This window comes from Glandiceps talaboti, chromosome 13 (genome assembly GCF_964340395.1).
Source record: "Glandiceps talaboti chromosome 13, keGlaTala1.1, whole genome shotgun sequence".
Lineage (NCBI taxonomy): Eukaryota > Metazoa > Hemichordata > Enteropneusta > Spengelidae > Glandiceps > Glandiceps talaboti.
The window spans coordinates 7,221,136-7,233,517 of NC_135561.1; the positions used below are offsets into that span (position 1 = coordinate 7,221,136).

A 12,382-nucleotide genomic window follows, 5' to 3' on the forward strand; every position below is an offset into this window, starting at 1 on the left:
GTTAAAGTTCAGCACTCGAAGTTGCTAATTAAAAGAAAATGTATCTAACTTACCAAAAGGCTTTTGTTTCGTTGGAGAGGAGAACGGCGATGTGTACCCGGTGATGTTCAAATCAAGACTACTGGGTATTCTAAGTGCGACACTGATTTAGCTGCCTGTTCTCTGTCACATGTATTCTTGCATGTATTGTACTGGTATACTATTGTCGGCACATGGTTACACCATGCACATTGACAAATATTTGACACAGTAAGCAATATGATTGTTTAAGTTATGCTGTCACATGATTTACAAAGTAAATATTGAAACAAGATTGTTGTAAAAGTTGAACACCAACTGGGACGTTTCTAATTTGTATTGCAGTGAATCAGAGGTCAGGGTACAGTCATTCCGTTATCGATTATCGTCAGCCATACACATACCCTGTTCAAACAAATAATCTTACAGTTTCATAGAAACCGTTGTACAATAAAACCAAACGTTTCTAACTCTCTGCTTATCTTCATCACTCGTCATCAATAAATGTGATCAATAACGAAAACATTGACACTGGTTAAATTTATACTGACTAATAGTTAGAAAATGTTTAAAGTACAATACTAGTATCTGAATTACGATCATGAAAGAAAGGGATTAAATTTCTTAGATTTATAGAAAATGTTGGTATGCAACAGAAAGAATAACATAATTCTACTTACGTATTCCTTATTGGTCCACTGATAAGATAACACTAATTTAAGAACATGGGATTGAACCTGGTTAAGTTTTTAATAGTGACGTTAAAGAATGTGTCGTGACCAGAAGATTTGGCCAATATATTTTCATGATCTTGGAAACGCTCTCCTTGTCTAGAGTATATATACTAGAACAAAAGTAAGTTTTTTTAGTTTACTGCTTGGAAGGAGACCCTTCATGGAGGAAAATATACACATTATCATTAGCATGTTCAAGTGGAAAGTGTAATTTTTTTAGAATGGCCTATCTTCAGTGAACACTAACACATTTGCCCGTCGACACCAATGTTTGCTATTTAGAGATATGACATGTGAGATAAAGAGACTAGTAAACTATCAATATAAACTATACAAATTGATGGTCATAGTTCATGTCTCCCCTTGTAAACATACAAAAACATTCATACACATACATACATACATACATACATACATACATACATACATACATACATACATACATACATACATACATACATACATACACATACATACATACATACCTACCTACCTACCTACCTACCTACCTACCTACATACATACATACACACATACATACACACACACTTACATACATACATACATACATACATACATACATACATACATACATACATACATATACATTTACATTTACATTTACATTTCATGTATTTGCATAAATTACTAATAAGTATATATTAAGTATATATATATATATATATATATATATATATATATATATATATATTCATATATATAGTCACAAATATTTCAAATTTAAGTTTATTTAGTTTGTCTTGCAAAAGATTCCAGTTTACAAACTATTCAAAACATTGTAAAAAGAAACATAAAAATCTACCCAGCAAATTCTAGGTATAGCCTATCAATACAATCACTGCACACAAACCTACTATATAGATATTTTGGTACTTCATAAACTATCAAATTTACATTTCTAATATTGCATTTTCAAACTGTCTGGTGATTTGGTCCAATTCAAATCACGTTATGTTAGATAATTTGCATTACAACTTGCGAAAAAACACCAATGCATTTGTTTGAATGAATGAAGGGAGCTAACTAAGGAAAGACGTTTTTATCAGTTTGTTTATATCTGTGGAAGTTATAATGTAACACTGACAGTCGGACTCGATCGTTATAATGTGTAGAGTTCTATCAGTTAACAGAGTCATGAGATTCCGACTCATGTGGTGTTTTTGCTTTGATAATAAGTTACCTGACACTAATTTCATATGTGTTTTTGCTTTTCTTATTCCTGCTAATTACCACAAACAAGCAAACGCAGTGGTGTTTTATCGCGGGCTGTACAATGGCATTGTTCCCTGTATTTCTGATATGAAGAGAGTGTGCTCTTCAGTTCTCCCCTCATGCATTCATATTTTACAGTATATCGAAACTATCACCCTGTGACGTCATTATTTTCATTACATCACCGGAGTGGCAGTAGTCGTCTGACCCCATCTGCCATAGTTGTTAGCAAAACATCAAGATTGTGTTTGTATTTGGAAGATGTAGTGTGTAAAACACACGACGTCTTGTTGTTCAGTCTTATCATTATTATCTTTATTCAAAATAAGCTTGTCCCTAGCAATTAGTTTTGTCATGATAGTCTCCGTGTATTTTGACATTGACACATATCGAATCTAAAACTGAATGCTAAGATAAGTAACACAAGATTTCCCTTTTTGCGCCCTAACATGGTGATTCGGAGAAAACTGGTCTGTGACTTACATGGTTTTAGGGGATAATTTCCAGTTTTAGTATCTGATTTAATTGTTTCAATATTTGACTCCCATCTCTATCTCACCCCTGATCGGGCTTCTCACTTATAAACTCTTATCATGGCGTGACTTATCGTATCTCACAGTGTGAATGTTGAGAAAAATTATAACCCACTTTTGTATATGCAGAGGGAATCTCATCATTTTCTAATTTGATAGTGTTGTAAAATATATTTTACAAAGAAAATTAATGTCTTGTGGATAAGTTTGTATGTCAAAATGCATTTAAACTAAAATGTCAGATAAGTTCAGTACAATCGACTATTGACACATACACTGACGCTCACAACCCAACAGCTCTTGTGGATGGAAGGTAACGTCTTCTTTCTAAGCATTTGCGTTGTGTTTGGAAATAGCTTTTCCTGAGGCACATTGGCTAATAGCCTTTATAGCCATGTGAGAATAACATACCAGTGAAGTACAATTTAGATGTCTAAAGTCGTTAACCAACCGAACTCCCAGGCTTCATTGAGCGTTCCACCAAGTAACTTAGAGTGTGTCCAGATAGTTCTGCCGAGAGTACTCCCCACACTGCATTCAGTTCTTGAATGGTCTCTATTTTCGACTCAACTAATCAAAGGAACAATTCCGTCTACATAAGGAACCCTTTCTAAAAGTATCCTAAGTTCTTTACAAAAATAAAGTGACAGAAAATTGATGTAAAACATTTTGAAATGACGTCTTTATAGTGTCCCTCTTGTTAATGACGCAGTAGTGACGTCATCCAATGTACTTGCTGCTGAGTATACATGATAAGTAAGTCTTGCTATCTCTTTTTCGACTTCCTTCAGTTCTGTGGTAATATCATTAGTGATGTCCAGTCGACGGATAGCATCTCGCAATGTGGGAAAGTACGACGAGCGATATGCATTTTCGGCAGTTTGTGAGTGTATGATATGTCTTTAATAGTAAATAAAAAATAATAATAAAGAAAAAAGTCAGTTCGTTAACTGTAGGAGACAGCTTTATAACTGAAGGTTTTGTATGTAAAAATGAACCAATGAGTTCTGTCATATTATTGTAATGGTGGCCGTATGGTGTTTGCCAGGCTGACACAGTCCAAACGAAATTTGGTACACACATTCTCCTGGGTAATCATGGTAATGGCTAGCACTGATTTTATGGGGAGAGAGATCCTAAGTGCCTTTACCCTAGCAGTGTAAAACAGTTTACATGAAAATTCAGCGTTCAACTTGAATACATTATTTCTGCTGACTCCATGATGCATTAGGTCATAGCAAAGATACCCTATAGAGACACAAACTGTTTTCTGAAGTAAATGTAGGTGATGTAAAATCATGAAATGACTCTCCGGAACCCATATTTTATGAAAACGACTTCATATCCTGGAGCGGCTTTCCCCTTTAATAGTGTCATGATCAATGTGATAGTAACAACAAGTTGAATTCTACCAGTTACCACTAAGACCTAAAAAATTGTGTGGTTCCGATTACCCTCAATTTTAGATTTCGTGGGGTAGGTAGATTATTTTTCATATGTGAGTGTCTAGTCCAGGTAGTTATGTTGTCCGTTGTTTTCCATATTGTCTTTGTATTTTTGGTTTCTTTCCATCAGATGTACTGCCATTACAGATTGGAAAACCAGTTTTCTATTGTCTTTTAAGTTGGTGCCAGTTTTCACATCCACTATTTCTTGCAAGACTTCATAATTTTCGTGATTTTACAATTTTGTTCTTGAATATGTAAAAAAAAAATCAGGGTCGGCAGTGAAAAACTGGGTGGGGTCGGGTAACCGGAACCAAAGAATTATTTTTTTGTGGCCTTCCAGATTGGAAGAACTGTCTGTTTTAAGTTGATGTCAATTTCCGCATCCACTATTTCTCGCGAGACTTCATACAGTTTTCGTGATTTTATTTTTTGTCTCGAATACGTAAACAAAGTTAAGGATCGACGTAAAAAAAACTAGGTGGGGTTGGGTAACCGGAACCAAACAATTTGTTTAGGCTTAAACATGCTTAAAACTTACCTTTTTGTGGAAAATGGTTTTTCGGGTAATCCGATGTTATCAATAAATCCTCGTTCCATGTACATTAGTTGATCATTTAATAACCGGATTTCCATTGGACTGCAAAGGATGAAAACATAAAACGATAGCGATACATTACACGCTAATTTAAAGAACGATCGCCATCACCATACTTCTTTTTTCTAATTGTACAGGCCCTGGGTTTAAAATGATCGACTGAGCTCAAATTATGACTGGCAATTTATAAAGAAATCATATCGGAAAAATGTAAATGTAAGAAATATCATAGCCTGGAGCAAAGAAATGGACGCATTTCAAAGTAAAAGTTTAAATCTTAGACATAATTTCAAATTTCATTGTGAAGTTAGATTCAAAGATAACACCGAGGCTCTTGATCTGATATATTGAATGGGGTGGAATCAAAGCATTGCTGTGATGAGAGACGGAAGGCAAGGAGTGGGTGGGTGAGTGAGTGAGTGAGTGAGTGAGTGAGTGAGTGAGTGAGTGAGTGAGTGAGTGAGTGAGTGAGTGAGTGAGTGAGTGAGTGAGTGAGTGAGTGAGTGAGTGAGTGAGTGAGTGAGTGAGTGAGTGAGTGAGTGAGTGAGTGAGTGAGTGAGTGAGTGAGTGAGTGGGTGGGTGGGTGGGTGGGTGGGTGGGTGGGTGGGTGGGTGGGTTGGTGGTTGAGTGAGTGAGTGAGTGAGTGAGTGAGTGAGTGAGTGAGTGAGTGAGTGAGTGAGTGAGTGAGTGAGTGAGTGAGTGAGTGAGTGAGTGAGTGAGTGAGTGAGTGAGTGAGTGAGTGAGTGAGTGAGTGAGTGAGTGAGTGAGTGAGTGAGTGAGTGAGTGAGTGAGTGAAGGCAGGTTAGGGAGTTGAGTGGCGCGTAGAACACGAAATGCCAAGTAAACTACTTACTCATTTTTCTCCGATGACTCTACAGCCCGTTGGAGGCGCTGTGTAGCATTATAGAATGTTTCAATAGCATCCCCTAGAGTTTCTGAGTAAAACAGAGACGTGTGTGGTTATCATGAGTCGTGTATACTTTTGCAATCTGTAATATATCTTAAGAAGACGGAAAACAATGTGTTCTAATAGCTCGAAACACCTCTTTTAAGTCTTTACCAATACTTGTTTGCGTAGATAATAATTTCATTATAATCTAGTGTGAGATTTAGAATGCTATTAAATATAGCCAAATTTTAAAACTCGTACGTCTTTCACGAAATCAACGATTCTTCATGGCACAATGAAATATTGCCATTTCGCATAGAAACAGGATGATATAGAAAACAAAGCAGTAGGTGACAGACTGTATACTTTTAGATCAAAATGCCATGAAAAACGAGATTACTTTCTTGTACACTATAGTCGCTATGATGATTTCCTTAATGTTTACAATTAAATAGCAAGGAGTACATCACTCTGTCAGTCAACAAAAATGGACCAACCAACCTAGGAATACAGCAAAATTTATTCAGGCTAATTTTTATGGCGGAAAGAAAAGTTGTATGAGAGTCAATTTGCATTTTCGTTGTCACTGAATATACATTGATCGTTTTCATTCTAACCTCTCTGCACTGCTAATGCATCAACTTGTTTGAATGTAACATATAAGCCGAATAGGTCATTTGTCTATAATAAAATAATCTACAACACCCAGCTTGTAAGATACGTCCTGTCGCGCCGCCCTCACTGGCCAAATGGGTTGGCTGATGTGTGAGGGCGCCCCATCACGGGGTACCATACAGACTATTAGTATGTCTTACCAAATGAAACTCCTTTCAGCAGTGCATAAGGTTCCACATCATAATCCAAATATGAATTGTAGTTACTAAGAATAGCTTCACCAACACTGGATGCATTAATCGGCAAAATCAAGGCATCAGCTAACTTCCGTGTCAATTCTCCCCAAACTCTGGCCATCGACTGCATGTTCTTGAATTCGGGATCATAATGGGTCTCAGCGAGATAAAATGTATCGTACCCGGTATGGTAGAGGGGATACCACGATACGTTTGGAGTCTTAAACTGAAAGGAGTTATTAAAAAAACACCTGTGTACTGACTTGTAAGAACATAATCAAATGTAAAGTGAGAAAAACATTCACTGTGCGAATTTATTCTTGGTTGCGTTTTATCCATGGACCTACTAGTAGGTTAAATCACGTGTAAATCACGTGATATTAGAAACGGTAGATGAATGACCTGACAATTCTGTATTGGAAAACGTAGATGATACATAATACTGATATGATTATGATAATAATAGTGAATTTTCCATTATATATGCATCGTCGTATAAATCACAGCCTCTTTCACGGCTTCAAACAGGTTCTGTATTTACTACCGGGATGTTAATAAGTTGATAAAAATTTACTTCTAATGTGAGATATACAGTGCTGGGTTTCCAGTAGTATTTTAATCTGTTTATCTTTATGTTCTTATATTGCATCCTCGTATGGTAGTGGTGTGACCGCTACAGTTTTCATCATAGTTTACATGATATATAAACTTGTCAATGTCGCACTTGTGAACTTGACATGAGTCGTTTAGGGGAGCTCGAAGAAGAGGTGACTTTTGTCCAAAACGAAATTAGTTTCTGAGCTTGTGCGAAATTGTGCGATCGTCCCTTCAAATTATTTCATATTATGATATCTAGGTAAGGCTTAAAGCCTGCAAGCTGTTCAAAGGTCAATCAAATTTAATCTCAATTCATTCCCTTACAAATTAAACCCATGGATGTATAGCTGACAAGTCAAATATACCTACCATATCGTACATGTAATACATCATTACACCGGGTACGCCAATCTGCAGTGATAATGGTGCATGATCACTACTGGCTGGTAGTGGAAATATCCTTAAAAAGAACGAAAAACTGGGTTTTTATCATGATTACTTAAAATGTAGTCAAAGTCAATAATTGAAACAAATACAGTCAATTTCAAAATACGTGCAGCTTTTCCGTTTGATACATCACCATACAGTAAGCAACAAGAAACTGCATATGCCACACTTCAATAGCAAGATTGCATTTTTGCTACATTTAGTCTAAATGAAATAAACCATATCCGTATTATGTATCCATGCAGACATTCCGGCGCCAATGTTTTTCTTAGTATCAAGCACTCTATGAAAGGCGTGTAAAATGTCCTTTGGGGTGTTCATTTGATGCCTGTGTATGTTGGCATGTGTAGTTCATTTCACTTGGACAAATTTAAAATGTAGCAAGAAACTATACTCATTCAATCTTGCTATCTTAAAGTGTGGCATGCACGATATTTTGAAATTGACTGTAGAGTGAACTACATATAAATTATGCAAGTTATACCTCAATTGAAACAGTTTGTCTTGATCTTGACACCTAAACTACGAGCGAGTCTAACTGAAGTGTGAAAACCAAGAATTGAAAACAAAACAAATTATGGTCTCTTCTGCCAGTGTAGGTACGATAAAGGCTGTGCTGCGAACTCGGAATCGGACTTTGATGCGAATGCTGATTTATCCAAATAATAGTCATGGTATTATATGAATACCTGTTATAACCTTTCGTCGGTTTCATGGCATGGTACGTGGGGGGGGGGGGGGTGTTTACAAATGCTCTTTCAGTTATTACTTACGGTGGGTCATATTTAAATGGCATGTAACCCATTCGTTCACGTCGTGTGTCACTAACCGTCTTACGTATATCGTCTGGGTATGGATCAGGTATCTACAGGTAAATAACAGACATTGATAAGTATATCATAAGGATAAGGACGCGGTCAAGAAGTCGGGCGATAAAACCTCTGTCTTTGTCTCTGTCTCTCCCTATCTCTGTCTCTGTCTGTCTGCCTGCCTGTCTGTCTGTCTGTCTGTCTGTCTCTGTATCTCTGTCTCTCTGTCTCTCTGTCTGTCTGTCTGTCTGTCTCTCTATCTCTGTCTCTCTCTCTCTTTCTCTCTCTCTCTTTCTCTCTCTCTCTCTCTCTCTCTCTTTCTCTCTCTCTCTCTCTCTCTCTCTCTCTCTCTCTCTCTCTCTCTCTCTCTCTCTCTCTCTCTCTCTCTCTCTCTCTCTCTCTCTCTCTCTCTCTCTCTCTCTCTCTCTCTCTCTCTCTCTCTCTCTCTCTCTCTCTCTCTCTCTCTAATTGCATACCATACTTCATCACCTATCTGTAGTACACAAAGCAAGACCTGTATTGTGTCAATTGGATAAATTGGTAACGATAGTATTATTATAATTCATTACTTTTTTCAGAATTTCCTGGATGATGTGAACCAACGATGGATTTGCATTGACTCGCAAGTGGTCGTTACCTGCAATAAAAAGATTTTCAAATATGATTGCTTTGTAGCTTAGTATCTTAGTATACCCACAGTCCCTCTCTCCTAACATACATTGATATAGGAACTGTGATAAACATATATCATAGCAATATTTTAAGAGATGAAAGCAGCTGCCAGAGAGTACCTCAAGTTTATCAAACTTACACGTATGCTTAACACTGAGAGTATCCTTTTAATATGGCGCCATGTTATGGTGATAAGTGAAACCTATTTTGCTTTCCCAAAACTATTGTTAATATGACAGACAGACAGACAGACAGACAGACAGACAGACAGACAGACACAGACACAGACACAGACACAGACACAGACACAGAAGACAGATAATTGAAATACTTAGTGGGTTTAGATATCGCTATGTTAATATCTACATGAGTATCTCAGTACGTATGTGTAAATAAAGGTTTTAATTTCTGAATGTTTTACTTACCAACTATTGCAGTGTCAACATTTAAATATGCGACAGACCGTGTAGCCAGATTCTTCATAAACTCCTACACAGAATAGAACGAAAATAAGAATGAAAAATATAACATAAAAATACAGACAAACCAATAACATGGTAACTTTAACGTCCTATAAGTAAAAAACAAATACACAGACACACACTAACACACCACGCATACATACATACATACATACATACATACATACATACATACATACATACATACATACATACATACATACATACATACATACATACATACATACATACATACATACCTCTACCCATTCGTTAGATCCTATAATACCAAATTCCTCTGCTCCCCAGCTACAGAATACTATTGATCGTCGTGGTCTCCAACCTGTTAGGGGTTAATGTAAAAGAAGTATCACAACAATTAAACTGTCCGTTGTCGAAATAAACACTTTATGACCGAAATAATCATGATGGGGTATGCGTATGTCATTCTCATTCGGAAAACTGGGCATACGTTCTCCCTAAAAGGTATTCAGTATTCAGTATTCAATATTCAGTATTCACTTATTCACTTATTCATGTAACACCCTCCCCTGTATTTGTCTGACTGTATTTCTCTCTCTCTCGCTGTGTCTGTCTATGTTACCCTCTCTCTCCTCTTCTCTGGGATATCTCTCTATGTCTATGTTTCTGTTTCTGTTTCTGTCTCTGTCTCTCTGTCTCTGCCTCTCTCTCTCTCTCTCTCTCTCTCTCTCTCTCTCTCTCTCTCTCTCTCTCTCTCTCTCTCTAATTGTATACCGCATATGGACGTCATCACCTCTCTCTTTCTCTCTATCACTCACTTTTTAATACGTACAAACCTGTTTTCAATAACTTTCCAAAGACACGAGCCAGCTCCATCAAACACGCAGTACCACTTGATGGATCCAGCGCTCCATACGTCCATGCATCACGGTGATTACCAAGTAGAACGTAACGATCTAGTCAATTATTCATATAAAGGAAACACTTATAAACCCGTCCTCAAACTTTGGCGTTGTTAATTGGATGACAAAAAACATTTTACCTGAATTATATATCGATATGACTTATCAAGGGAAATCTACTTTTACTAAAAAGATATTATTAAATCTAAATGCGTTCGTACTTTTCGTATTTTTGATAATATTTACTTTTGGGTCTAGTTTATTTTCATCATATATCGATCTCCTCATTAAACCACATAACAAATGAGTCTTAATGTTAAACTGAAATTAAAAAATACCATAATGATTATCGAAGTTTTGCTTAAATCTGGTATTTTTGACTAACAAGTGAACGAACGTTAAAAGTAACCTGGTTCGACATTAAACAGAAGTAAACGTACCTGGTTCTACTTTGCCTTTTATTATACCAATCACATTGTACGACTTTGCTAGCTTATTTTCCACGTGTACACTAACTTTGATCTTTCTGTTAACAAACAATTTGTAAATATATTGTATTACACGTATGTTACTGATAATACGCATCTCAAGGTAAGTCAAAGAGTAGGACGAGGGGAGAGAGGGGAGAAGGGAAGAAAATGACAACAGTAAAAGACAGACAGACAGACAGACAGACAGACAGACAGACAGACAGACAGACAGACAGATAGGAAACACAGAAATTAAAGAATGAATGAATGAATACATGCATGAATGAAAGAATGCATGAATGAATAAATAAATGAATGAATGAATGAATGAATGAATGAATGAATGAATGAATGAATGAATGAATGAATGAATGAATGAATGAATGAATGAATGAATGAATGAATGAATGAATGAATGAATGAATGAATGAATGAAAGGGAAAGGAGAACTGGTTGCTAAATGTAGCATATAGCCTTTGCACTATAACTGGTATAGTAATTGAAGTAATATGAACGGCTGTCCTACCAGAAGTAAACTCCACCCCTTGACCCTCGGTATACTCTGTGGAAACGGTATGTTATCATAGATACACTGCATACAGGGCATTCTGTACATTCTGTGGAAATGGTCTGTTATCATACATACACTGCATATACAGGGTGTATATTTCATGTTTTCAGAGCACTACAGGAGTGTTTTTTTATTCACACATGACGACTAAGACTTCTTATCAGAAAACTAAGACTAAGTATAGACATTATAGAAGACATTCTGAGTTCGTACGTACTTGTCATCGTCTGGTGCTCGAAATCCTGGTCCGTAGCGATATTGGACATCATCATTTATTCCGCATCGATTCGAACAGAGATCACCGTCCATACGCCTGGTGAAAATACAACTAGATGATCAATTACTTAACAAACACTTCCCGACCCTCCAACCCCCCCCCCCCCCTCCCATTTTTCATATTCTTAGTTCTAATAGCACGACTAAGGAACAGCTTATTCCCAAGTTTTAGGTTGGTTATAGAACATACAGGCGCTGCACATTGAAAATTAAGGTCACATTTTTACATTTCTATCAAGTTCTTTGAGTTATTCATTTAATGATCCAGTTAATAGCAAAAGGTTGCCATGACTTCATGCAAAGTGACCAAGGGGTAAATACTGGTATATACCGTTTATTGAGAGGGGGTGGCTAAGTTAACATCATTTTTTTAAAGTGTGCCCTTGTTTTCTACATAAGAAAGACAGAGTGAACGTTTTCTGTAAAACTATTATCGACGAAAACTTGCACATTTAAAATTAAATGCATAAAGATCGAGGAGCCAATTTCTATATCTCGAAATTGAAAGAGATTGGGTTTTATATGCTACTCGTGCAAACATTAATATTCGGGGATTCTAGATTACACCGTAAACACACTTTAGCCATCCTCGTAAGCTTTGAAGATAGACGTTTTATATAGTAGAACTATATACCATCCACTCACAGGCTGTGGGTGGAGGGTCTATGGTAGAACTTACCGAAATATTTGATGGGCATCAGCGTAGCTAATAGGATAAACTGGTATAGTTGGTAATGACTTTGCATCTTCTGGTTCATAGCGAAATGCATAATCTGTGCAATCAATTACAAACACGATAAGTTAACATTTAAGTTACAGAGTGTGTGCTTTTAACAGTAATTTCATCTTACACATACGTGTTTATAAATGACGAGATATGTTCTTTATCCGTTC

General features: G+C 36.6%; 1 protein-coding gene across 1 annotated transcript in view; it reads right to left on the reverse strand.

The window, feature by feature from the left end:
• Positions 1–1,601: 1,601 nt before the first annotated feature.
• LOC144444581 (N-acetylated-alpha-linked acidic dipeptidase 2-like) overlaps positions 1,602–12,382 on the reverse strand; it is a 19,987-nt gene continuing 9,206 nt past the window's right edge. Inside the window, exons 7-19 of the mRNA XM_078134059.1 lie at positions 12,168–12,261; positions 11,430–11,525; positions 10,612–10,697; positions 10,106–10,225; positions 9,548–9,630; positions 9,252–9,315; positions 8,724–8,791; positions 8,119–8,210; positions 7,268–7,358; positions 6,266–6,527; positions 5,415–5,496; positions 4,505–4,603; positions 1,602–3,418 (exon numbers count right to left, since the gene is read on the reverse strand). Of these exons, the coding sequence (XP_077990185.1) occupies positions 3,202–3,418; positions 4,505–4,603; positions 5,415–5,496; positions 6,266–6,527; positions 7,268–7,358; positions 8,119–8,210; positions 8,724–8,791; positions 9,252–9,315; positions 9,548–9,630; positions 10,106–10,225; positions 10,612–10,697; positions 11,430–11,525; positions 12,168–12,261 (1,454 nt within the window). The 3' untranslated portion in view covers positions 1,602–3,201. The remainder of the gene's footprint in view (positions 3,419–4,504; positions 4,604–5,414; positions 5,497–6,265; positions 6,528–7,267; positions 7,359–8,118; positions 8,211–8,723; positions 8,792–9,251; positions 9,316–9,547; positions 9,631–10,105; positions 10,226–10,611; positions 10,698–11,429; positions 11,526–12,167; positions 12,262–12,382) is intronic.